Source organism: Capra hircus, chromosome 5 (genome assembly GCF_001704415.2).
Source record: "Capra hircus breed San Clemente chromosome 5, ASM170441v1, whole genome shotgun sequence".
In the NCBI taxonomy this organism is placed as follows: Eukaryota; Metazoa; Chordata; class Mammalia; order Artiodactyla; family Bovidae; genus Capra; species Capra hircus.
In genome coordinates this window covers 33814346-33841998 of record NC_030812.1, presented here as the reverse complement: position 1 = coordinate 33841998, position 27653 = coordinate 33814346, and the positions used below count along the sequence as shown (strand labels likewise).

The 27653-nt window shown below is 37.5% G+C and overlaps 1 protein-coding gene across 2 annotated transcripts in view; it reads right to left on the bottom strand.

The window, feature by feature from the left end:
• Positions 1 to 27653, bottom strand: part of SCAF11 (SR-related CTD associated factor 11) — a 93482-nt gene that overhangs the window by 5462 nt on the left and 60367 nt on the right. For both annotated transcript variants that reach the window (XM_018047897.1, XM_018047896.1), the window contains exons 8-12: positions 7075 to 7133; positions 6785 to 6894; positions 5758 to 5859; positions 3790 to 3896; positions 433 to 3135 (exon numbers count right to left, since the gene is read on the bottom strand). In XM_018047897.1, coding sequence (XP_017903386.1) covers positions 433 to 3135; positions 3790 to 3896; positions 5758 to 5859; positions 6785 to 6894; positions 7075 to 7133 — 3081 coding nt within the window. The remainder of the gene's footprint in view (positions 1 to 432; positions 3136 to 3789; positions 3897 to 5757; positions 5860 to 6784; positions 6895 to 7074; positions 7134 to 27653) is intronic.

The following is a 27653-nucleotide window of genomic DNA, read 5'->3' as shown; positions in this document are numbered from 1 at the left end:
ATCATAAAATTTAATTACTAACTTAGAAGGTTAATCACTTTTAAAAATCTTCAACAGCTCTTTTCTTGAGAAAAGTCAAGTCAATGTTCTTAAGAAAAGTCAAGGAACGATACATCTTTTTTAGCTGAGTGACTTATTAAACAACGATCAAAAAAATTCAAGTGCACACATTCAATATAAATGAAATAGAATTTAAATCCTGCATACAATTATTTCAAATCCCTCTGTAGCAAATTATACATAAAACATTTAGGTCTTTGGCAAGGCTGGGGGCAGGCATGGGGTGAAAAAAAATATACTGAATGTTTATTACATAAAATGAGGTTCAATTTAACATAAAACTAAAAACAGAGATCACTTCAATCCATACAAATAAAGTATTAAATTTATAATCTCTCTTCAAATACAAGTGTTTGCAAACAAGCATGTTACCCTGTTCAGCCGCCTCCTCGTCTTGTCTCATCCACCCGGACTGTGGGCCTGAAGAACTCCTGCCTCGTCTCGAGTAGTAGTTCTGTACATCTGCTGGCAGGGTCTTTCTCACAGCCCAGCTCGATGCGGAAGTCCACCCCGACCTGTCGGCTGGTGTATCAAAGGAGAACTCTTGCTCACTTTTTCGTTTATAGGGCTGCTGCTCCACAAACTTGAAAGTCTCATTCCCTGAACTGTTTGAATTCCCTGAGAGGGGTTTTCGGTTTTGCCACCTGTTTTCATTTTGATCTGTATAGCCAAAACCACCTCTATGGTTACCTCTACCACGGTTACCTCTACCACGGTTAGACATCCAAGCCGAACTAAAGTTTTTATTCCAAGAATTCCCTGAATTCTCATTTCTATTTTCTTCCCAATGAGAATCTTTTAACTTTTCTGGATTTCTGGTCCTCGGATCAGGCCCAGAATTTATTTTTTCTGTTACCCAAGTGGGACAGTCATTTCTATGTTTGTCAGCAGAATTTGAATCATCAGCATCTGGACTGATGTCATTTTTTTCTTTTCTTGTATTTTCATTCTGTTTCTCTGAGTCACTCTTTCTATATCGATCATTCCCTCGTGGACATCTCCAACCATCGTTTGCCCATCTCTCTTTCCATCGAGGAGAGTAACTGTCCCTGTCATTTCTACCAAATGATGAACCCTTACTTTTTGTTCTAGATCTTGATGGTGACCTTGACCGTGATCTGGATCGAGACCACCTTTTCATTCTCCTTTCTCTATCTCGGTCTCTCCTCAACCCATCTCTATCACTCTCTCTTTCTCTGCTCCGGGACCTGGATTTTTCTCTTGGGGAGGAATCTTTTACTCTGGACTGAGATCTTCTGTTCTCTCTTTTTGGGGAGAGTGACTCAGATCTTTTGCCTTCCTTAGCACTATCTCTTTTTGGAGACCGAGACTGAGATCTCCTCCTTTCTCTTGCACTATCCTTTTTGGGGGACTGAGAACGAGATTTTCTCCGTCCTCTAACAGATTCTTTCTTAGGAGACGGTGATCGAGACTTCCTGCTGTCTTTTCCAGTTTCTCTTTTGGGAGATGGAGACTGAGACCGCTTCTTTTCTCGGGCAGTGTCTTTGTTGGGAGACCAAGTTGTAGATGGAGAGTGAAATCTAGATCTTCGTGTACGAGGCTTTTTGGCTTTATCTGTCACATCTACTGGGTTTTCAGATGGTTGAGATACAGTTTCAACCTTTTCATTTGCAGGATCAGAAGATGACATATTCTTTTGGGAACTGTGCTCCACAGAATTTTCATCAGCATTTACAGATGCTTTAGCATCAGCATTTACAGATGGTTCGATTTCAGATTCATTTCGGTCACTGCAAAATGAATCACATTCCATAGGTATCATTTCATTATTGTCCTCACTAAAATGCTTCTGAATCAGTGCAACATGAGTTTTAGGCAATTCTGTAGATGTGGGATGTTCAACCAAAGATTCAGTCTTTTCTTCTAAAGATTTGCCCAATTTGGTGTTAAGACTTTTTTTTAATAAACTATTTTCAGAGTCTTGAATACTATTGAGAGTTTCATTCCCTGAAGTATCACATGTTGCAATTATTTCTGCATCTTCATTTTCAACATGCCCAAGCAAATGAACCTCTGAACTCTCAATAGATTTTCTGTCCACTGCTTGTATAACTCCACCTTCAGAAGATTCTAATTTGGGACTGTCAATAAGCTGTTCTGTTTTTACTGTAGAATCTCTATGATCAATAATTTTTACTATAGGACTCTCCATAACTTTTTCTTCATTAACTATCGACTCTGCATTCTCAGGTAACTCACCTAAGCTTGATGCAGGTTGGTATACTTCAATTTCAGATCCTGAACATGTAAGAGAATCATTTAGAGCATGATCTATACATATATCTGCTTTTATTTCTGATTCTGAAGGTTCAGCTATTGGGTCTTGATTTTCCAATGGATCACTTCCTTTTTTGGAAGTGCTTACAGAAATCTCACTTTCTAGACATAAAACATTAGGTTCTATACCTGTATTCTCAACTTTTTGAACTTCCTCCTCCCCTCCAAATAACACAGGAGGATCTTGGGTATCAGACTCAGAATGTAAAGTTTCTACTCCTTCCTCTGTATCATGGGTCTCAGCACATTCTTCACTCTCTTTTAATGGCTCACTGCAACTTCTTAAGCCATTAGCAGACTCACTCTCTGCATTTATCTGCACAGCGTTAATACTTTCTACATCTGATTGGTGTTCTTTCTCTAACTCAGGTGGTATGTCAGATTCTGCTACTTCTTCATCAGCTGAATCACTGGAAGATGATTTTTCAGGGGGAGGCACAGAGCTTCGAAGTTTCTTTTTCAGTAAAGGTAGTTTTCTTCCTCTTCTTACAGACTTCCGTTTTGGGGCCTGCCTTGTTTGCTTCTCTGACTCACCTGAAGAGGAAACACTTACAGATGGATTATTGTTATCTGGGGCATCACACCCAGAAATATTTGATACTGGGGATCTCTGAGACTGACTGACTGGTTCAGCTCTTGTGTTACGTGTAGATCTTCTTGTAGGAGCTGTAGCTGCAGGTTTTCGTCTTGATCCTCTGGTGTTTGAGGTACCAGAAGTTTGCTTCTTCTCTTCCCCTTCTTGAGTATGTGCTAATGCATAGCCTTTGCAAGAAGTACCTAACAGTACACAAAAAGGAAAAAATAAGTGTATGATTCATCAAGTGATAAGAATTTGGCTTCAGCTTATTTTAGCATAAAATAGACATCTATAACAGAGTGAAACAAAATATACTTGTGAATCAAATTATTAATAAATGCATAGCTATTAACATCTGAGTAATACCAATTTTTGAAAGCTACTGAAATGAGTTATCCCAAGATTTGAGTCCATGTGGGCAATTCTCTAGTGAAAAAAACAAAAGAAAATATTTGGTCTGTTAATTGCCATTTGCACTATAAATCACTATTACCTAGGCAAAAGCAGGACACAACAGCTATCCACAAATAGTAAAGACTAGAACTATTTGTTCACAATTCATAGGAAGTATTACTTCTAAAAATCAGTGGTTTGAACACTGAACCCTTAAACAGAAAGGAAACTTCTAATTAGTTCCTCAAAGACATGAAGTTGTAATTTCTTAAAGTAAAAGGATTTTCTAGTTGCAACAATTTTAAAGTCAAGTCACTGTACAAATATTTATAGAAATATATAGGACTCATTATCTATACCTTGTTTTACAGCATTTCTAAGTTATCAACACTTATACTTTTCATGAGATTGAAAGAGGCTTAGTAATTTTTTTTAACTAGAAAGAAATTAAAAAACTTTACCAAAATTTTCTAAAGATATGGTACTTGTTGGAAGAATAGTTCTTGGCAACACAGAAGAGATGAGAGGAAGGACTTCTATTTCAATATTCCAGGGTATAAAACTAATTCTGAAAATTTAAAACAAAATAAAGACATTTTTGTTTAAATAATAAAACCAGCAATTTAAAAGTATTAATTTTCCAAATAAGCTGCTGCTGCTGCTAAGTCGCTTCAGTGGTGTCTGACTCTGTGTGACCCCATAGACGGCAGCCCACCAGGCTCCCCCATCCCTGGGATTCTCCAGGCAAGAATACTGGAGTGGGCTGCCATTTCCTTCTCCGAAATAAGCTAGCAATATTAAAATATAGGTGCTTAAATTATTTTTTGCCAAACAGCTAAAAATGTAAATTTAAGGTTACTCATAGTAACCAAGATGGCTACCAACTGACTACAAAAATATATATATATAAAAAACCTTCTAAAAGCATGCTTTTTCAATAAATTAATAGTAAAGTACTATCAAGGGCAACTTAATATATAGTAGCTGACTCTCATTTAAATAAGTTAATGCAATTATTTTGTCAAGAATTTTAACTTTTTTTCACTACTTTAAAAATAACCAACTTGGATAATAAAATGTAGATAAATAAAATACACAAATGAAATGTACAGATTTTAAGTGCATAGTGTGATGACTTCTGACCAATGCATCCATATACCTGTATAACCACTACCCCAAATAAGAAATAGAACACTTCCACCATCCCAGAAAGCACTTCCTGACCCTTGTTCCCCATCCTATTTCCAGGCAACCAAACAGATAATTTAGTTGAGTTAATCAGATCAAGTTTTAAAGAAATTAGCAAGGTCAAAGGGGAATCAGTCCATAAATAAATAAAAACGTAACAAAAACTGAAAGGAAAGCTATCACTTGAATTTTGAATTTTTTGTGAGATTTCTTTATATTTTTATGGCATATATCAAGGCCAAAAATATAAAAACACATTTTTAAGAAGGAAAAAAGAACTGCAACTGATTTCTATTGCTATGTTATATGCTAAAATTCCTCAATCTGAGGACGATGGCTCTTCAAAGTTCCCAGGATCCCTATGGACATGCTAAGACCCCAGTTACTGTAGTCACACCAAATCCACTCTCAGCTTCTTCCTACTCTTCCCATATTTGTTCAGTCAGGTCTCCTAACAAAAGACTGCTTCATCCCGTCTAAGGTGAGATTCTGGAGGACAAAAGAAGCTTGAAAAACAATGTGCAACTTGCAAATACAAAAATATACAGCTCTGAGGGAAAATTTCACATTTTACAGATCTGGACTTGGTCTAATTTTACTTATTTATATTCCACTGTTACTCCCAGAGGATGAAGGCCCTATGCAGAATTCCATTACAGTGACATATAAAAGTTATAGTTATAGGAATGAATATAAAACTCTAGCAAGGAACTTAATCTTTACATAGGAGCTTGATTTAAGTACATATCATGTACCTAGCTAGCAATGTGCTAATAGTTTCAGGGCTTACACTAAGAGAGAAAAGGCTAGGCTATAAAGAGAGTCATGAATGCCAGGGCAAAGTAGGGACTTGATCAAGTGGTTGTTTAGAATAACATTTCGGAGATGGAAGTGTCGTGACAAAGCAATGCTTCAGCCAACAGCACATAGGGAAGACTGGAATGGAGGAAAAGATAACAGAAGGATGAAAGATCTGAACGCTATTACTAATAATGAACTTTATCACTTAGGTGTTCTCCCCGTTAAAGAAATCAAATTTTTACATTTATTAAACAAATAAATACAATATTCTTTATTTTTCAAGGGGTTCCTTAAATAGAGACCTTTCATTAGGCATCGGAAACACCAAGGTTTAATTAAACAAAACTTTCTTAGAAACATAACTATTGACTATCTCTGTATATATTATTATCTTATGCACACATTAGCATTTAAACATTTTAGTAAACAATTTTTTTTACCTTCCAATTCCAGGTAATGTATCAGGAAACCATGATAATTCCAGTTCCTGTCTCTTCTGCCTAATCAAAGCACTGATCTCATTGACTTCTATAAATTCTGTACTAAAAGATAAATTTTAGATCCTCATCAGAATTCCAAAACTTTAAGTCCAGAATAACAATTGGGTTATATCATAAACAACAGAAAATTTCATATCCAGCATTATAAGTCACATTAAAAAAAAAGAAACTTTTTCTATCTAAACACTTTTCAAAATGGACCCATTCCTAAAGTAACTTAAATTTTTATATTACAAATAAAAATGGAACTAATCTGACTTGTGGCCACTTTTAAAAAGTCAATTCAGACTAATATTATTACTATTGAAAAAAAGAAGTAACACTATTTCTTTCCCATGAACCGAAGCTGCAAAGAGCAGTTTTTAGCCGAAATTTTAAGTGCAATAGTTTGCCATCTGAAACTACGCATAAAACAAAGGAAGAAAATAAAGGAGGCATGGTTATTTTTATAACCCTAAATAGGCAGAGTTCAGTTTTTTAAAAGGCACTCAAATGTAATTGTTTTCTTTGGTACCTTGCCAATCTTTAAAGTTAAATCACAGTCTTCATCTGTCTTGTTTATTCAACCAGGTGCATTATTTTTAAACCTCAACTTAATCTTCAAATTCCACAAATATCTACACAGCATCTATCATACAGTCACAATGGATTAAAAAATGACTGGGTCTACTTTGAAAGGGTACCCCATAATTTAACAGCTTAACAACTAGCCTACGGCTCTATCATATAAAAATCTGTGTACAACTTAATTTATTATTAAGTAAAAGGAAGTCCACTAGCAGTCACTGAATAATAGACGGTCACAAAATAAGGTTCTCTTTATTTGCCAAAAGAAACAATAACAAAAAACAACATGGGCTTTCATAACGTTGTTGGGCCAAGTTTAAATTTCTACCAGAAGTTAACTGCAATAAATAAAACATCAAATATAAAAAAAAAGCATCAATTAAAAGTAAAAAATACTAACCAGTAAGCTGTACAGGCAAAAGAAGATTCTCCAGTGTGACTATTAGAAGAAAAGACATTGGAGAAAAACTTTCTGAAGCACTGATTTGTATATGGATTTGATCTTCGAGGCTAGAAAAGTAAAATGAGGTTGGTGAAACGGCAAAAAAAAAAAAAAAAACCCCTTCCATAATAGGTAGGACATAGTTACATTTAAATATTTTGATGTACCTGAGGCACCAGAGTTATGTACTGAACAACCATATGTTGTTATTATCTAAGAAAAATATTTTTTTCTTTATTTCAACAAACCTTGTTTGTCTTTATTATTGAATTTTTCTTTCCTCCCATTTCATTGTATTTAGAGTTTCCTGTACAAAGACACAAAAAGATCTTGCCTTAATTTTTATTTTAAAAGGTTTTAAACCAGTACTAATACTGGCATATTGACAAGAGAAGGTTAAGATATGTATAAAAACTGCATTTAAAATAATAGTACCTGCATTTATAGAATTTTTCCAAATGCTAGTTTTATCTTGGTAAGCCACAGACAAAAGGAAAATATAAGAGGCCACAATACAGAAAACTAGTGAAGCATGTAAAATTGCTATGCTTAGAGCATTAAGTACCAAAACTTTAGTCAGTATGTTCTGGCACTATGTGCAAACTTAAAGTGTCTTGTAATATTAAGCATATAAAAGAAATCAAATTATTTAATATCAATAATACACTTAATATGTCCTTTCCAGTTACAACCTAAACAACAGGTACTATTAACTCACCTCAAGCAGGAGCTGACCAGGGGAACTGAAACCATCAGCCCTTGTCAACAGTAAAGTACCATTTAATCACCAACTTCAGTAAGTACCCTCACCATCCTCCTCAAATTGTATGGAATTAGGAAAAGTAGAAGTCTTGATTAAAACGGCTTTCTGCTATAGCAACGTTTTTGGTTGTATTGCTTACGACTTATTTTTTGGTTTTACATGTCCATTTCTATGGATACGTTCTACCAGGTTAAGAAAGATACAGGAAAAAAAGCTCCTGCTAACCACAAAAACTGTTAAAGATTACTGCTCTTGGTTTTTCTTTACCATAAAGCATGTCTATTAGTCATCTCCACCTATGAATACACTTGTCTGCAATAAACTGCTGCTGGTACTGCCATTGCTCTCTCCTCAGAACTCTGGGTAAAGTCTACAATACAAACGACAACTGGTCTTTCAATCTCCAGCCAAGCTTGTCTCACAAAGGCCAATCTAACTTTGTTCAAAATAAAACAGCCTAACTGGGAGGCCAAGTTCCTGCTACTGCGAGATCGTAAGTATTTTCGGTTTCTTTCGTCAGTCCAGTTGGTAATAGCCTACTTTCTACTTAATAGCATACTAAATTTTAAGTTATTATACAACAGTTGTTTGCTTTCATGCTATTACTCATCTATCACACATGTCCCACCCAGAACAGCTGTAACAAATTACATTTCATACTGGGGAGAAGACATTTTCAAATTGCCAACATCCACTGGATCATCAAAAAAGCAAGAGAGTTCCAGAAAAACATCTATTTCTGCTTTACTGACTATGCCAAAGCCTTTGACTGTGTGGATCACAATAAACTGTGGAAAATTCTGAAAGAGATGGGAATACCAGACCACCTGACCTGCCTCTTGAGAAATCTGTATGCAGGTCAGGAAGCAACAGTTAGAACTGGACATGGAACAACAGACTGGTTCCAAATAGGAAAAGGAGTACTTGTCAAGGCTGTATATTGTCACTGTTTATTTAACTTATATGCAGAGTGTATCATGAGAAATGCTGGGCTGGAAGAAGCACAAGCTGGAATCAAGATTGCTGGGAGAAATATCAACAACCTCAGATATGCAGATGACACCACCCTTATGGCAGAAAGCAAAGACGATTAGCCTCTTGATGAAAGTGAAAGAGGAGAGTGAAAAACTTAGCTTAAACATTCAAAAAACTAAGATCATGACATCCAGTCCCATCACTTCATGGGAAATAGATGGAGAAACAGTGGAAACAGTGGTAGATTTATTTTGGGGGGCTCCAAAATCACTGCAGATGGTGATTGCAGTCATGAAATTAAAAGACGCTTACTCCTTGGAAGGAAAGTTATGACCAACCTAGACAGCGTATTCAAAAGCAGAGACATTACTTTGTCAACAAAGGTCCTGCTAGTCAAGGCTATGGTTTTTCCAGTGGTCATGTATGGATATGAGAGTTGGACTATAAAGAAAGCTGAGCAGCAAAGAATTGATGCTTTTGAACTGTGGTGTTGGAGAAGACTCTTGAGAGACCCTTGGTCTGCAAGGAGATCCAACCAGTCCATACTGAAGGAGATCAGTCCTGGATGTTCATTGGAAGGACTGGTAAAGCTGAAACTCCAATCCTTTGGCCACCTCAGGCGAAGTGCTGACTCATCTGAAAAGACCCTGATGTTGGGAAAGATTGAGGGCAGGAGGAGAAGGGGACAATAGAGGATGAGACAGTTGGATGGCATCACTGACCCAATCAATGGACATGGGTTTGGGTGGACTCCGGGAGTTGGTGATGGACAGGGAAGCGGGCGTTCTGCAGTCCATGGGGTCGCAAAGAGTTGGACACGACTGAGCAACTGAACTGAACTGACTGGGGAGAGGAGCGCTGATGGAGTTCCAGGAATTTATCTTCTTACCCCTTATTATACATTTAAAAGGTGACACTGATTTTTTTTAAATGATTAAAGAAGCCAGGAATAAAAATGTGATAGGTACCCAACCACAATCTCAGAAGTAACAATTTCATTCAACTAGATGGAGATTTGCTACATTGTAGGTACACTGTAGTTTTTAAACCCTAAGGGTGCTGAGTTGTTCTCAATCAGGTTTTGTTCACTCAATACTGAAGGAGTACATACAGTTTACAAAGCATTCCTTCATTTGGAAGCCTCTGTTGGGAAGCCACCACTAGATGAAATGCTCTCTATGGGAAGAACTGTTACTTTTCTGGCCAATGCAAAGTATGAAAATCTAGTCCCAAAGCTATTTCACATATTTCTGGCTAATTATCGAGCAGTTCCAATTGTGGATTTGTCTAAATTTTGGTTTCCTAGAGATTTCACATGTTCACTTACTAATCTATCCTTTGGGCAACAGTGATATACCTTTTCATTTTTATAAAAGTAATGCATATATGTACTTTAAGAAGTCAAACAGCACTTCTGGACTTATTTCACATTACAGCAATTCTCATTCTTAATTCAGCTCCACCAAAGCACCCATCACATGTTCATACTTCTCTGGGCTTTCCTGGTGGCTGAGACAATAAACAGGGAGACCAGGGTTCAATCCCTGGGTCGGGAAGATCACCAGGAAAAGGAAATGGCTACCCACTCCAATATTCTTGCCAAGTGAACTCCACGGACAGAAGAGCCTAAGGGCTATAGCCCTCAGGGTCACAGAAGAGTTGGACACAACTGAGAAAGATATAGACACTACTCTATCTTGTTATTTTTGGTTTCAGATATTTTCCTTAAAAAAAATTTTTTTTTCTCCAGAAGATAGACTTCTGCTCCTCCACAAATGTTTTTCAGCTGCACTGTGCAACACAAGGAACTGATGCCAACAGGGGAAGCACAGAATCTTAACCACTGGGTCACCAGGGAAGTCTCCAAATATTCTTTTTGATATATCAACATTTGATGCAAGCAATATTGCATTATCGTAACTATATAAACATTCTCAGCAAGACCATGTACTGAATTACAATTACTTTTTTTGTACAACTACTTCCTTTTCCTATGGTTAACGATGGCTTTTTCTTATTTTCAGTTCAGTTCAGTTCAGTCGCTCAGTAGTGTCCGACTTTTGCAACCCCATGGACTGCAACACGCCAGGCCTCCCTGTCCATCACCAACTCCCAGAGTTTACCCAAACTCATGTCCATTGAGTCAATGATGCCATCCAACCATCTCATCCTCTGTCGTCCCCTTCTCCTCCTGCCCTCAATCTTTCCCAGCATCAGGGTCTTTTCAAATGAGTCAGATCTTCACATGAGGTGGCCAAAGTATTGGAGTTTCAGCTTCACCATCAGTCCTTCCAATGAAAACCCAGGACTGATCTCCTTTAGGATGGACTGGTTGGATCTCCTTGCAGTCCAAGGGACTCTCAAGAGTTTTCTCCAACACCACAGTTCAAAACCATCAATTCTTTGCCATTCAGCTTTCTTCATAGTCCCAACTCTCACATACATACATGACTACTGGAAAAACCATAGCCTTGACTAGACGGACCTTTCTTGGCAATGTCTCTGCTATGAATATGCTGTCTAGGTTGGTCATAACTTTCCTTCCAAGGAGTAAGCATCTTTCAATTTCGTGGCTGCAATCATCATCTGCAGTGATTTTGGAGCCCAAAAAAATACAGTCAGCCACTATTTCTACATCTATTTGCCACGAAGTGATGGGACCAGATGCCATGATGTTACTTTTCTGAATGTTGAGCTTTAAGTCAACTTTTTCACTCTCCTCTTTCACTTTCATCAAGAGGCTCTTTGGTTCTTCTTCACTTTCTGCCATAAGGGTGGTGTCATCTTGTTTTTATGTTGTATTATCTGTCATTAATTGAACCAACTCTACAACACAAGTATAGGTCTCTTAACACATTCAAACACATCAATCCATCCATCAGGTTTGCTCCTCATTCTCTTGGAAACACTTTTCCTCTGCCCTGCTCCAATGTGAACTGGTAACTCTCTAAAAGCTGCTGCTCAACTGTCATTCTGGGATTGTCCTCTCTTACAATTCCCCCTTTTCCTGGGACAGAATTCATTTTCTTATCGTTTTTTCCCTCCTTTTCTGTTTCTTTTAGGAACTCATTTTTCTGAGTCTCACATTGTTCCTTTGTTTACTTTCTCATTAAGTGACACAGACATATCCTCCAGTATAATGAGAAAGGAAGTTTAAGAATGAATTTTTGAGCTCTTAATGTATTTTAAAACGTATTTATTTTGCCCTAACACTTGACCGATGGTTTGGTTGTATATCAAATTTCTAGGATAATAATTATTTTCCCCAGAATTTTCAAGGTAGTGCTCCACTGCTTCATCTGTTACTGGCAACATTCTTTTACACATGGTCTATTTTCCCTCTCTAGAAGCTCTTCAAATATATGCAGAGTCTAGAATTCTATCAGTGTAGTTCATTCCTTGTTTACAACTCATCTCCCACTTCCGTTCAACTTTTTAAACTTCAGCCATAATATTCTTAATTTCCAAAACTTTTCTTTTTTTAGTATTTTCTTACCTCATTAATGAAATATTCCTTCTCTTATCTCTGAGGATATTAATTTTCAAGTAACTCCCTGTTTCCCAGTACTGGGTTTGTTCCATCAGGTTCCTTTTCTTTGTCTATGTATCCATCTCTATTACCTGGAGGCTCCCTTACCCTCTGGTGGTCCTTGACTATTTGTGGAGCACTAAGATACTGACTGAGAACAATGTGGATACGTGGTCAGTGCTTTTCAGGGGGTTTCACTGTAGGGTGATAAAGCAGAGAGACCTGGCTATTTCATTCAAAAATTTCCAAATGGCAATATCTCCAAGTCTTTCAAAGCAGGGACAGTATTCTCGAAGATATCAATACCTTCTATCTTCCACTTTGCGAACAAGCAAGACTGCAAGTGCTTTGGGAAATGATCATGGGTAGGGAGGTGAAGACCTCAACATTTGCTTCAATTTCCTTCTCTTTACTCTGTTGTGTCCTCTACCCTCATTCGTGCTGGAGTTTAATCTGATTTAATTACTCATTTAAAGAGTAAGCCTCCTGTTTGCCTGGGTAGACTCCCCTTATGCTATACAGCCAAAAATCTACAGGATAAACTGCTCCTTTAAAAATTTTAACCAATTTTGTTTTCAGCACCACCCCATACACCTGCTTTCAGATATAACATAGGTCCCCAGACCAAAGACTAAGGTTCTACAGTGTGTGAAATGACTTGATTCTCAATGTCACTCTCCACGAGAAGTCTGGGTTTCAGTTTTCTACTAAGACAGTTTACTATTAATATGAACCTCAAACAACCATTTTCAAGCCTCTATTTTGTAGACCTTTGTCATCAGCTGTCTTTTCCTTCTGTTTTGTGGCTTAAATTTTTATTTTGATTCCTTTATGGTCTTTTCTGTAGGGTTCTGAGAGGGATCAGAGAATTAAACAAGTGCTCAATGAGTTACGCTTACTTGGAAACTTATCTTTTTTAATTTAGTATATCTGAAAAGATGTTTCAATGACAACATCTTTTTCTACACAACAAACCAGTATAAAAAAGGTTCTGATCTTACAGCCCAGTAGTACTTGGCAGGTACCCAATTAAGATTTGATTAATTGATTCAAAATTAACAGAGCCCTAATTACATGGATTTAGTCTGTATTTAGGGAAGCAGTCCACTAAGAAATGTCTTAAAAGGGGATACTTTTTATAAACTATATCAGTTATAAACTATTAGCCCAAACCAAAGACTATTATGTTCATTCCAAGAACAAAGTATATAAAGGAGGTATAAAAAAAAAAGTGTGGACCTCTCAGTTATCTATCTAGTATGACTGAAGGATGAGAGTGACATTTTCTTATCAGATTTGTCAAAAGGTATGCTGTCTAACATTTTACAAAACTTACAGTGAGACAGCACCATATTCACTAAATGAAGAAAGTAAAATTCATACAATTTTATCAGAGTCACAGATAATTTAACAGAAAAACTAACACAAAACCCAATGGCTCAACTTCCAATAAAATTATCTATTAGGCCTGCTGGAGTTTTAACTGTTATACTAATAATTTCTAATCCAAATAAAAGAATTTAACAATTTCATACACTCTATTCATTAGTTTTACTACAGATAATATAAACATAATAACCTAAAGGAGAAAGTCACACATGAATGTTCAAAGAACAGCCCCTCCTCACTTTGAAAAACTTGAAAAAATTAGAAACTAAACCTCACTGCTTCTGAAATCTACTATAAAAAGACAATATTTCCTCATGAAGTTCTTTCATAAAACTAAATTTAAATTATCCTTTGGGCAACCATGGTTCCTACCCAGTCTAACTGGATAAATACATTAAAATGTACTTAATTTGCACAACTTCCCACTAATTCTACCTTCACCATACCTTTCATCTTAATTCCTTTCTCAGTTCAAAGGCCACATTTAAGAGTCCAAGGCTGCTTACTTCTTGCATGACAGGTTCATTAGTGCCCCTAAACTTTTGAGACAATTGCAAGAAACATCTACAGATTCTCTTAGTTTTCTAATGAGGCACTTTGTTAATGAAACAGTATCTAAGAAACTTCATAATTAATACAAAAATTCAAGGTTAAAACTCAAGCTCTACAGCCATTCCTGAAGCTATAAACTTTAGTCTAAGAAATAAAAACCTATTATCTATTACATTTCTGAAAGGATACACAAAATAATCAAAGTTAACTGGTCTGCTAAGTAGGGAGCAGACATTCGGCTCTTTATATCAAGCCACTAGAAAAAGGCAATAAGTTATGAAGATTAATTCAGTCAGTTGGGTCGCTCAGTGGTGTCCGACTCTCTGTGATCCCATGAATAGCAGCATGCCAGGGCTCCCTGTCCATCACCAACTCCTGGAGTTCACTCAAACTCATGTCCATCAAGTCAGTGATGCCATCCAGCCATCTCATCCTCTGTCGTCCCCTTTTCCTCCTGCCCCCAATCCCTCGCAGCATCAGAGTCTTATCCAATGGGTCAACTCTTCGCATGAGGGGGCCAAAGTACTGGAGTTTCAGCTTTAGCATCATTCCTTCCAAAGAACACCCAGGGGTGATCTCCTTTAGAATGGACTGGTTGGATCTCCTTGCAGTCCAAGGGACTCTCAAGAGTCTTCCCCAACACCACAGTCCAAAAGCATAAAGATTGTTCAGTTCAGTTCAGCCGCTCAGTCGTGTGGGACTCTTTGCGACCCCAAGAATCGCAGCACGCCAGGCCTCCCTGTCCACCACCAACTCCCGGAGTTCACTCAGACTCACGTTCATCGAGTCAGTGATGCCATCCAGCCATCTCATCCTCTGTCATCCCCTTCTCCTCCTGCCCCCAATCCCTCCCAGCATCACAGTCTTTACCAATGAGTCAACTCTTTGCATGAGGTGGCCAAAGTACTCAAGTTTCAGCTTTAGCATCATTTCTTCCAAAGAAATCCCAGGGCTGATCTCCTTCACAATGGACTGGTTGGATCTCCTTGTAGTCCAAGAGACCCTCAAGAGTCTTCTCCAACATCACAGTTCAAAAGCATCAATTCTTCGGCACTCAGCCTTCTTCACAGTCCAACTCTCACATTCATACATGACCACAGGAAAAACCATAGCCTTGACTAGATGGACCTTAGTCGGCGAAGTAATGTCTCTGCTTTTGAATATGCTGTCTAGGTTGGTCATAACTTTTCTTCCAAGGAGTAAGCATCTTTTAATTTCATGGCTGCAATCACCATCTACAGTGATTTTGGAGCCCCCAAAAATAAAGTCTGACACTGTTTTCACTGTTTCCCCATCTATTTCCCATGAAGTGATAGGACCGGATGCCATAATCTTTGTTTTCTGAATGGTGAGCTTTAAGCCAACTTTTTCACTCTCCTCTTTCACTTTCATCAAGAGGCTTTTTAGTTCTTCTGCACTTTCTGCCATAAGGGTGGTGTCATCTGCATATCTGAGGTTATTGATATTTCTCCCAGCAATCTTCATTCCAGCTTGTGTTTTTTCCAGCCCAGCGTTTCTCATGATGTACCCTGTACAGAAGTTAAATAAGCAGGGTGACAATATATAGCCTTGATGTACTCCTTTTCCTATCTGGAACCACTATGTTGTTCCATGTCCAATTCTAACTGTTGCTTCCTGACCTGCATACAGATTTCTCAAGAGGCAGGTCAGGTGGTCTGATATTCCCATCTCTTTCAGAATTTTTCAGTTTATTGTGATCCACACAGTCAAAGGCTTTGGTATAGTCAATAAAGCAGTAATAGATGCTTTGGCATAGTCAATAAAGCAGTAATAGATGTTTTTCTGGAACTCTCTTGCTTTTTCCATGATCCAGTGGATGTTGGCAATTTGATCTCTGGTTCCTCTGCCTTTTCTAAACCCAGCTTGAACATCAGGAAGTTCACGGTTCACGTATTGCTGAAGCCTGGCTTGGAGAATTTTGAGCATTACTTTACTAGCATGTGAGATGAGTGCAATTGTGCGGTAGTTTGAGCATTCTTTGGCATTGCCTTTCTTTGGGATTGGAATGAAAACGACCTCTTCCCATCCTGTGGCCACTGCTGAGTTTTCCAAATTTGCTGTAGACAACCTCAAAGTGAGAGGCTTAAGGTAAGTAACAAAATCATGCTTTAGCATTATTCTGTAGTGGGAAAAGGCAGTAGACATGGAGTAGAAGACTGGATCAAATTCTGCCTGCCCCAACTCTGTGATCTGGCCAAGATATTTAACCTTTTAAAACTGCTTAATTATGAATGATTTTGAACATTCCATAAAGTATTAAAAATCACACCTACAGAACAGATTTAACTGTTAACTTTTAGTTATTTTACTTTCATACTCATCTCTTTGTTTCCGCTGTTTGTTACAGGCATAGATCAGTAACCTTTTTATTATCAGGTAGTTATAGCCAAAGAAAATCAAATACTAAGTACTTAACTACCATTACAACCTTGATACTCTGGAAAATGCCACATAGAAACAGAATCACTATTCACAATTTTAAAACTTACTAGAAAAAAAAAAAAAACAAGCTAATATACTATATGTCATTGAAGTTTATTTTAAGAACTTAAATTATTTATGTACCACTATGAGAGGACAATGGCCAATTAAACTCTCAGAGTACATTATTTTTTAATTACAGAAAATTTCAGACACAAAATAGAACATTATAATGAAATCCGATTATATCCATATCCCAGTTTCCACAATTATTAATTCACATCCACTGTTAATTTTATTACTACTATCTTAAGTAATTTTGAAGGAAACTATAAACATCCTATCATATTCATGCATAACTATTTCAGTAGATAACTAACTTTAAAAGATGTGTTCTGTTGGGAAGTTAGCAATAAACAAAATATATCCAATAACTCCTTATTACCAAATATCTAATGTTCAATTTTCTCCAACTGTCCATAAAGTTATCTTTTACTTTCCTTTTACAACATATTAGAATAAGGATCTAAATAATCCAGCTGTGACTACTTCAATGTTTCTGTCATCTCTTTTAATCTACAGGTTCCCACTCCCACTTCTAAACTCCCTCCAATTTTTTGACAGAAGAAATCAGGTCATTTGTCTGTGGTCTCTATGTTTTGCTGACTTATCTCCTTGTTGTCACTTAACATGCATCTCAGTCTCTGTATGTCTGATAGCTCAGTTGGTAAAGAATCCGCTTGCAATGCAGGAGATCCCGGTTTGATTCCTGGGTGAGGAAGATCTGCTGGAGAAGGGATAGACTATCCACTCCAGTATTCTTGGGCTTCCCTTGTGGTTCAGCTGGTAAAGAACCCACCTGCAATGTGGGAGACCTGTGTTCGATCCCTTAGTTGGAAAGATCCCCTGGAGAAGGGAAAGGTTACCTACTCCAGTCTTTTGGCCTGGAGAATTCCATGGACTATATACTCCATGGGGTCACAAAGAGTTGGACACAACTGTATGACTTTCACTTTCACTTACTGATCACTGCTTAAATGGTGTGATGTTCATTTACAAAATGCTGATGTCCAAATTCCATAATTTTCAATTATTTGCTGAAATATTTCTATAAGAAATGAACTTTCCTTTACTTTGATGTACATTTTCAATTACCTTCATGTATAGCTTATATAAAAAAGGCAAGGTAGATGTTTGTATCTTTCCTTTCATATACTGGCTTTAAAAATGAGTCTAAACCAACACAATGTTATAAAGCAATAATCTTCCAATTAAAAAATAAAAAGTTGAGTTAATTTCCTAGCATCCTCTAAAATAGACCAATTAGTCTGCTTATTTATTTACTGATAAGGTAGCATGATGAACTCATGAACTTTGACAAATCTGACAGGTTTCAATTACTGTCCCTTTTCACAGTTACTGAATATTATCACCTGTTTTGATGCTTAAATTGTTCCATTTTTGGCTATAGGGAACCCAATCTATTGTTGATTCTTACTGAATCTATAGCTGATTCTTGTTCAATGTATAGTTGATGCTTGAGACTTCTTGTTATAATCCTAGCACTGCTTTGAAAGTTTCCTTGAGCTCTATTATAAAATGTTCTAGGCATTATTATTTATTTACTACCTCAAACCTGGAAACATTTATTTATTTCAAGGAACCCTGGTTCTTTTATTTGGAAAACACAAACTGGGCATCAGAACTGGGTCACAGTGTTTTCTTACCACTTAGAATTTTTCTGAATTACTGAAAAAGCCCTTTTGGACTTTGTAGTGGGTTCAAAGTGTCACCCACCCCCCCAAAAATTCATGTCCACCTGGAACCTCAGAATATGACACTTAGAAATATAGACATGGCATACACAATTAAAGAAAGATTGACATGAGATCATACTGGATTAGAGTGGGCACTAAAACCAATGAGTATGTCCTCATCAGAAACAAACAATGATACAGAGACACACAGAGCAGAAGACCATAAGAAGACAGAAGCAGAGATTCCAGAGATGCAGCTACAAGTCAAAGGATGTGAAGGACTGCCTGGAACCACCAGAAATTACGGCAAGAGGCAAGGAAAGAATCTTCCCTAGACCCCACAGAGGCAGCAAGGATCTGGCAACACCATGACTTCAGACTTCTAACCTCCAGGGGCGATCCTAAGATGGCAGAGGAATAGGACGGGGAGACCACTTTTTTCCCCCACAAATTCATCAAAAGAACATTTGAACACTGAACAAATTCCACAAAACAACTTCTGAATGCTGGCAGAGGACATCAGGCACCCAGAAAGGCAGACGTCTAACCTCCCGAACAGTGAAGAAGTAAGTTTCTGTGGCCTTAAGTCACCAAGTTTGTAATGAATTCTAGTAGCAGCCCAAGCAAACTAATAAAGACAGTTTTTTTTTAACTAATAAAAATGAATATATGGGTGTATAATAAATTGGTTAAGACTTCGTAAACCTTCATTAATGCAGAATCCAATTTTTTCTAACTACTTTTCATCCCAAGTTTGTTGATAACCATTTCTCCAACAGTATCATCCTCTATGCTATCCAGAACAGTGGTGATTTGCAGAAAATATAGTCAATAAATACATAATATCTTTGTATAGTGATGGTTGGTAAATGGACTATCATGGTGATCATTTTAAAATGTATACACATATCAAATCATTATGTATGTACCAGGAACTAACATAGTGTTGTAGGTCAACTGTATTTCAAAAAGAAACAATCAAACTCAAAGCAAAGAGACGGCGGTGACAGGTGGTGACAGGTGGTGACAGGAGGAGGAACTGATGAAGGCAGTCAAAAGGTACAAACTTCTAGTTCTAAGTTAAGTACTAAGGATGTAATGTACAAGCATGATAAATGTAATAAGTAAGTACTAGCAATGTAATGCACAAGCATGATAAATGTAATTAACACTCCTGTATGTTATACCTGAAAGGTATTAAGAGAGTAAATCCCAAAACTTCTCATCACAAGGAAAAAATTTTTTCTATTTCTTTAATGTTGTAACTATATGAGATGAGATGATGGATGCTTTACCAAACTTTCTGTGATAATCATTTCATAATTTTCAGTTCAGTTCAGTTGCATCCGACTCTTTGCGACCCCATAGACTGCAGTACACCAGGCTTCCTCGTCTATCACCAACTCCTGGAGCTTACTCAAACTCATGCTCATTGAGTTGGTGATGCCATCAACCATCTCATCCTCTGTTGTTCCCTTCTCCTCCTGCCTTCAACCAATGCCAGCATCAGGGTCTTTTTCAGTAAATCAGTTCTTCACATCAAGTGGCCAAAGTATTAGAGCTTCAGCATCAGACCTTCTAATGAATAGTCAGGACTGATTTCCTTTAGGATGGACTGGTTGGATCTCCTTGCTGTCCAAAGGACTCTCAACAGTTTTCTCCAACACCACAGTTCAAAAGCATAGATTTTTCAGCACTCAGCTTTTTTTATAGTAGAACTCTCACATCCATACATGACTACTGGAGAAACCACAGCTCTGACTAGACAGACCTTTGTTGGCAAAGTAATGTCTCTGCTTTTTAATATGCTGTCTAGGCTGATCGTAACTTTTCTTCCAAGGAGCAAGTGTCTTTTAATTTCACAGCTGCAGTCACCATCTGCAGTGATTTTGGAGCCCCAAAAAATTGTCTGTCAATTTTCCCATTGTTTCCCAATCTAACTGCCGTGAAGTGATGGGACGGGATGCCATGATCTTAGTTTTCTGAATGTTGAGTTTTAAGCCAACATTTTCACTCCCCTCTTTCACTTTCATTAAGAGGCTCTTTAGTTCTGCTTTCTGCCATGGGGGTGGTGTCATCTGCATATCTGAGGTTATTTGATATTTCTCCCGGCAATCTTGATTCCAGCTTGTGCTTCATCCAGCCTAGCATTTCACATGATGTACTCTGCACGTAAATTAAATAAGCAGGGTGACAATATATAGCCTTGATGTACTCCTTTTCCGATTTGGAACCAGTCTTGTTCCACGTCCAGTTCTAACTGTTGCTTCTTGACCTGCATACAGATGTCTCAGGAGGCAGGCAAGGTGGTCTGGTATTCCCATCTCTTGAAGAATTTTCCATAGTTTGTTGTGATCCATACAGTCAAAGGCTTTGGCGTAGTCAATAAAGTAGATGTTTTTCTGGAACTCTCTCGCTTTTTTGATGATACAACAGATGCTGGCAATTTGATCTCTGGTTCCTCTGCCTTTTCTAAATCCAGCTTGAACATTTGGAAGTTCACAGTTCATGTACTGTTGAAGCCTGGCTTGGAGAATTTTGAGCATTACTTTGATAGTGTTTTAGATGAGTTCATTTGTGCAGTATTTTGAGCATTCTTTGGCATTGCCTTTGTTTGGGATTGGAATGAAAATGGACCTTTTCCAGCCCTGTGGCCTCTGCTGAATTTTCCAAATTTGCTGGCATATTGAGTGCAGCACTTTCACAGCATCATCTTTTAGGATTTGAAATAGCTCAGCTGGAATTCTATTACCTCCACTAGCTTTGTTTGTAGTGATGCTTCCTAAGGCCCACTTGACTTCTCAATCTAGGATGTCTGGCTCTAGGTGAGTGATCACACCATCGTGATTATCTGGGTCATGAAGATCTTTTTTGTATAGTTCTTCTGTGTATTCTTGCCACCTCTTCTTATATCTTCTGTTAGGTCCACACCGTTTGACTTTCATAATGTCATTATATAGTATACCTTAAACTTACACAGTGTTGTAAATAGCAATTATATCTCAATAAAATTGGAAGAAGAAAAACAGTGGTGATTCCTCAGGAAATCCATTAAGAACTACATTATTGGTACTGGCCTTTTATACTGGTTTTGCAATTAAGTTTGTGGGTTGCAAAGGGTTGGACATGACTGAGCGACTTTCACGATGTAGAATTACCCAACTTATGACTTTCTTGGGATTGTTGGCACATGTGTCTGATGAATTTCCCCCAGTTCTCTCACTTTCAATTAGGGGTCCTAGGGGTTAAGAAAATTCCAGAATAATCTATGAATCTTTTCCCTTTTGCTACCTATTCTCCAGATTTAAGGACAGAACTTTGTATGTTCATATAGTCACAAGCAGTGGCAACTATCCAGATGCACAGTCAACAGTGATCATACACGAAAAACAATTAGAATCTCACTTCAGCGATGTCAGAATGCGAAATTGAAACAAACAAAAAAACTGGGTTCTCAGAATTGATCAAATATGCTAAATGAGTCAGAAGACAAAAAGAAATATAACCTAAGATAGACAGCTCTAGAATTTTTCTAATAGGTTCTTGCCTTACTATCTTTTTAGAGTAACTTTTACCAAGCTATCTTCCTAAAATGGTTTCACCACATTGTAATTCAGTGAGAAAGAAACCTTTTTAATGGTATCTTTAATGATATCTTCTTGCAGAGCATTATTCCTTACCGGGCTTTCCTGGAGACTCAGTAGTAAAGTACCCGCCTATGTAGGAGACACAAGTTCCATCCCTGATCCAGGAGGACTCCATGTGCCACGGAGCAACTAAGCCTGTGCACCACAACTACTGAGGCACACAGGCTAGCTGTGCTCTACTGCCCGGAAGCCGCAACTACTGAGCCCATGCTCTGCAACAACTGAAGCCCACACGCTCTAGAGCCCATGTTCTGCAATAAGAGAAGCCATCGCAACGAGAAGCCTATGAACAGCAACTAGAGAGTAGTCCCCCACTTGCTGCAACTACAGAAAAGCCTGCATGGCAATGAAAACCCAGGATAGTCAAAAATAAATAAATAAAATTATTTTTTAAAAAACTACTCTATATAAGATAATATGCAGAAATTTCAGCTTTATTGCTCAACTCCCTATGACATCTTCAATCTTCCTCTCCAGTCTTATTTCTGATCATAGTCTTTAACATTTTTGCCTCACAATTAGACTTAGAAGCCAAGAACAAATTCACATATATGAACATGAACCAATTACACTAAAACAATCTAAAGATGAAAAAATCTTGTTTGCACACAGCATGCAAACATCCGTATTTTTTCAGAGCATCTCTACTTGTCCAAAAGACAATTCTTTATTATATCACCCCAAACACTCTATCAGCCTTCCCCAACTCAGTAACTGGCAATGCCATTTTAATAGCTGCTCAGTCCAGGACTTTAGTGTCATCCTTGACCTCCTCCTTTCTCTACCTTACATCCAATCCAATAACAAAATCCTTTTAAGGAGTGTCCCTGGTGGCTCAGATGGTAAAGAATATGCCTGCAATGCAGGAGATCCAGATTCGATCCCTGGAGAAGGGAATGGCAACCCAATCCAGTCAATACTCTTGCCTGGAGAAGTCCATGGACAGAGGAGCTGGCAGGCTACAGTCCATGGGGTAGCAAAGAGTCAGACACCACTCAGTGACTAACCCTTTCACTTTCTTTCATTGAAATGCAACATTTACAGAAATGAGCCATTTCTCACCACTTCCACTAACATCTTCCTGGCCGAAGCCACCATATGTGGTCTCTGGAAAACAGCCACTAAACTAGTCTCTCAATCCTCCAATGAAGATCTCTCCTGCCGATGAATTATCCTCCACTTAGCCAGTGATCCTTTAATAATGTTAGTCCATACTATTCCTGAAAATGTTTGCCATCTTACATAAGCCATAAATGAACACCAGAACAATGGCTTACTCCTCCTCCTCTGTCTACCTAACTCAACTGCTCTAGTCATACTGACCTCCATGCTATTTTCTGAATATAGCTTGACTGCTCCTATCTCAGGGCTTTTGCACTTGCTATTCCCCCTCCTGGAATACTCTCCCTTAAAATCTGTTTATGGCTTGACTCTTTCGTCCAGATTTCTGTTCAAATATAATCTAATCCAAGAGGCTTTCTCCAATGCCTTACATAATCACCTCCAGAAGCCATCACCTTTCTCTCTCTACCCTAACTTTACTCTTCTTTAAAGCACTTACAATACCTGTCATAACACACATTTATCTCTTTATTGTCCACAAAAGGTACTCTGTTAGCTTTGTCTCTTTTGTGTAGTACTACATTTCTAAGAGTCCAGGGCTGCTTCGCATAGTTTGTTGAATGAATGAGTTAATCTCAGCTCCCCCTTGCTACCCTAGTATGTACATCTTATACTGAGTATGTGCTGAGCATGCATGCATTTAGAATTTATACCTGAATAATTTTCATTAAACCTAATCATTAAAGCTAAGCTTTTTCATCAGGTGCATAGTCTATCTCAAAGCAGGAAGAAAAACTAGCTAAGTAAGAATTACTAAACTCCACAAGTAAAAAAGCAACATTATAGAAAAAAAAATCTAAATGGGTAATCAATGAGTACCCAATATCCTTCAACTCAATTCAGAGTTGTTAAGACATTCACTCATAATTAAGTATTAGTACTCTTATTCTACCCACTCATAAAGTATTAAGCAATAATCTACCTTTTAGATTCAGATTTAGTGAAAGTTGCTCAGTTCTGTCCAACTCTTTGTGACCCCATGGACTATATATATAGTTCATGGAATTCTCCAAGCCAGAATACTGGAGCGGGTAGCCTTTCCCTTCTTCAGGGGACCTTCCCAACCCAGGGACTGAACCCAGGTCTTCTGCATTGCAGGTGGATTCTTTACCAGCCGAGCCACAAGGGAAGCCTTGGATATTTAGAATATTCTGCCCATGCTAAACCAAATAAATTACTTCAGGCATCCTAATGTAAGAAGACATGGAATTAAGTTACAGGCCTTGGAAAATGTTAATCTTTTGGCAAGAAATTAATTTTTATCAGCTATTCAATATTTGGGCTTCCCAGGTGGTGCCAGTCGTAAAGAACCTGTCTTTAAGGGACGTGGTTTGAACCCTGGGTCAGGACGATCCCCTGGAGAAGGGCATGGCAACCCACTCCAGTATTCTTGTCTGGAGAATCTCATGGACAGAGAAGCCTGGTGGGATACAATCCATAGGGTTGCAAAGAGTGAGAGACAACTGAAGCAACTTAGCACACATGTATTCAAAAATTTAAAACTCCCAACAAACAAAGTTCTAGGACAAAGAGCCTTCTCAGATGACTACCAGCAGAGAGAAGAGTTAACATCTATCCTTCTCAAACTATTCTGAAAAACTGCAGAGGAAGTAACACTTTCAAACCAGTACTACACAGCCAGCAACCTTCATATCAAAACACACAAGTGAAAATGAAAGTTGCTCGGTCATGTCCAACTCTTTGTGATCTCATGGACTATACAGTCCATGGAATTCTCCAGGCCAGAATACTAGAGTGGATAGCCTTTCCCTTCTCTGGGGGATCACTCCAACCCAGGGATTGAACCCAGGTCTCCTGCATTACAGGTGGATTCTTTACCAGCTGAGCTACGAGGGAAGCGCAAGAATACTGGGGTGTGTAGCCTATCCCTTCTCCAGATCTCCCCAACCCAGGAATCAAACCAGGGTTTCCTGAATTGTAGGTGGATTCTTTACTAACTGAGCTATCAACAAAGAGAGCACAAAAAAAAATTACTCCCAATATCACTGGTGAACATCCACCAAAAAAATACTCAACAAAAAAGTGACTAACCAAACTCAGCAGTACTTTAAAAAGATCATATGCCACAATCAAGTGGGGTTTATCTCAGGGATAAAAGAATGGTTCAATATCCACGAATCAATCAATGTGATACTCATTAACACACTAAAGAATAAAAAACCATATAATAATCCCAATAGATACAGAAAAGCTTTTAACAAAATTCAACATCCCTTTATGATAAAATCTCAACAAAATGGGAATAGAGAGAAGATATCCCAACATAATAAAAGCCATAAATGACAAGCCCACAGCTAACATCACACTCAATGGTGAAAAGCTGAAAGCATTTCCTCTAAGATTAGGAAGAAGACAAAGATGCCCACTCTTGCCACTGTCATTCAACACAGTATAGAAAGTCCTAGCCATGGCAACCAGAGAATAAAAAGAAATAACAGGCATCCATTTTGGAAAGGAGTAAAACGGTCACTGTTCACAGATGACATATACTATACAAAGAAAGTCCTAAAGACACCACTAAAAAGTACCAAAACTCATCAATGAAAGTGTTAAAGTTACAGGATAAAAATTTAATATGTAGAACTCCATTGCACTTCTCCTCACAACAAACTATTACAAAGAGAAATTAAGAAAACAATCCCATTCAAAATCACATCAAAAAGAATAAATACCTAGGAATAAATCTAACTAAGGAGGTAAAAGATCTCTACTTGGAAAACTCTAAGACACTCATGAAAGAAACTGAAGACGATGCAAACAGATGTAAAGATATATCATGATCATGGATTAGAAGAACTAGTATTGTTAAAGTGACCATACTACCTCAGGCAATCTACAGATTCAATGCAATCTCTAACAGAATACCAATGGCATTTTTCACACAACCAGAACAAACAATTCCAAAATTTATATGGCAGCACAAAAGACCCTGAACAGCCAAAACAATCTTCAGAAAGAAGAACAAAGCCAGAGGCATCATACTCCCTAATTTTAAACTATGCTATGTACAAAGCTAGTCAACAAACAGTATAGTAGTGAGACAAAACAGACAGACCTACGGATCAGAACAGAGAATCCAGAAATGTATACACACTTATGGGCAATTAATTAATTTATAACAAAGAAGGGAGCAGTATACAACAGGGAAAAGACAGTCTTCAATAAAGGTTGATGGGAAAATTAAACAACTAGACGCAAAAGAATCAAACTTAACAACTTTCTCTCACCATGAACAAAAATAAAATCAAAATGGATTAAAGACTTAAATGTAAGACCTGAAAATTAAAAATTCTTAGAAGAATATAGCTCTTTGACATCCAGTTTTTTTTTATTTTCTCAGATTTGCTTCCTCAGACAAGGGAAACAAAACCAACCAAATGGGACTTCAATGCTTTTGCACAGTGAAGGAAACAACAACAAAATGAACAAGCCACCAACTGAACGGGAGAAGATACTTACCTGAAACCAATATATCCAATAAAAAATTAAAAACTTAACTCAAAATCAAAAAAACAAAGAACCTGATTTTAAAATAAACAGAAAATCTGAACAACATTTTTCAAAAAACATACAAATGGCCAACAGGCACATGAAAAGATGCTCAACATCACTAAGTATCAGGGAAATGCAAGGCAAAACAATCAGATATCACCTCAGACCTTTTAAGAATGGCTATTATCAAAAATAATAACAAATAAAAAGTGAGGACGTAGAGAGGAGAACCCCAGTGCACTGATGATGGGAATGTAACTTGGTGCAGATACTATGATAAAAATTATGGAGATTCCTCAAAAAATTAAAAATAGAACTAACATATCATCTGCTAATTCCATTCTTGGACATTTATCCAAAGAAAATTAAAACACTCAGTCAAAAAGATATGCACTCCCATGTTTCACTGTATCATTATTTATAATTGCAAAGACATGGAAGCAATCTAAGTTCCAAGCAACAGATGAATGAATAAAAAAGATGTGAGATACACATACATATTCCACACAATGCAATATTACTCAGCCATTAAAAAGAATAAAACTTTGCCATCTGCAACAACACACACAGACCTACAGGGAATTATACTATGTGCAATAAGTAAAGATAGAGAAAGACACATACTGTATGATTTTAATTATATGTAGAATCTAAAAAGCAAAACAACCACAGCTAAACAGAAACAGTCATAGATACAGAGAACAAAGCTGTTGGAAGAGGGGAGGTGATTGAGTCCTAGGATAGATACAAGTGAGGGAAATTAAGAGGTACAATGAAACATACAGTGTGGGGGATATAGTCAATAATTATGTGATACATTCATATAATAACAGATGGTAACGACTTATTATGGTGATTACTATGTACAAAAATACTGATTCATGAAGTTGTGTGACAGGAACTAATATAATACTGTAGGTCAATTATATTTCAAAAACAAACAAAAATCATAGAAAAAATGATAAGATTTGTGGTTACCAGAGGCAAGTGGTGAGGGAAGGAGAATTGGATAAAGGAAGTCAAAAGAATGTGAAGTCAAGTGGGCCTTAGGAAACATCACTACGAACAAAGCTAGTGGAGGTGATGGAATTCAGTTGAGCTATTTGAAATCCTAAAAAATGATGCTGTGAAAGCTCTG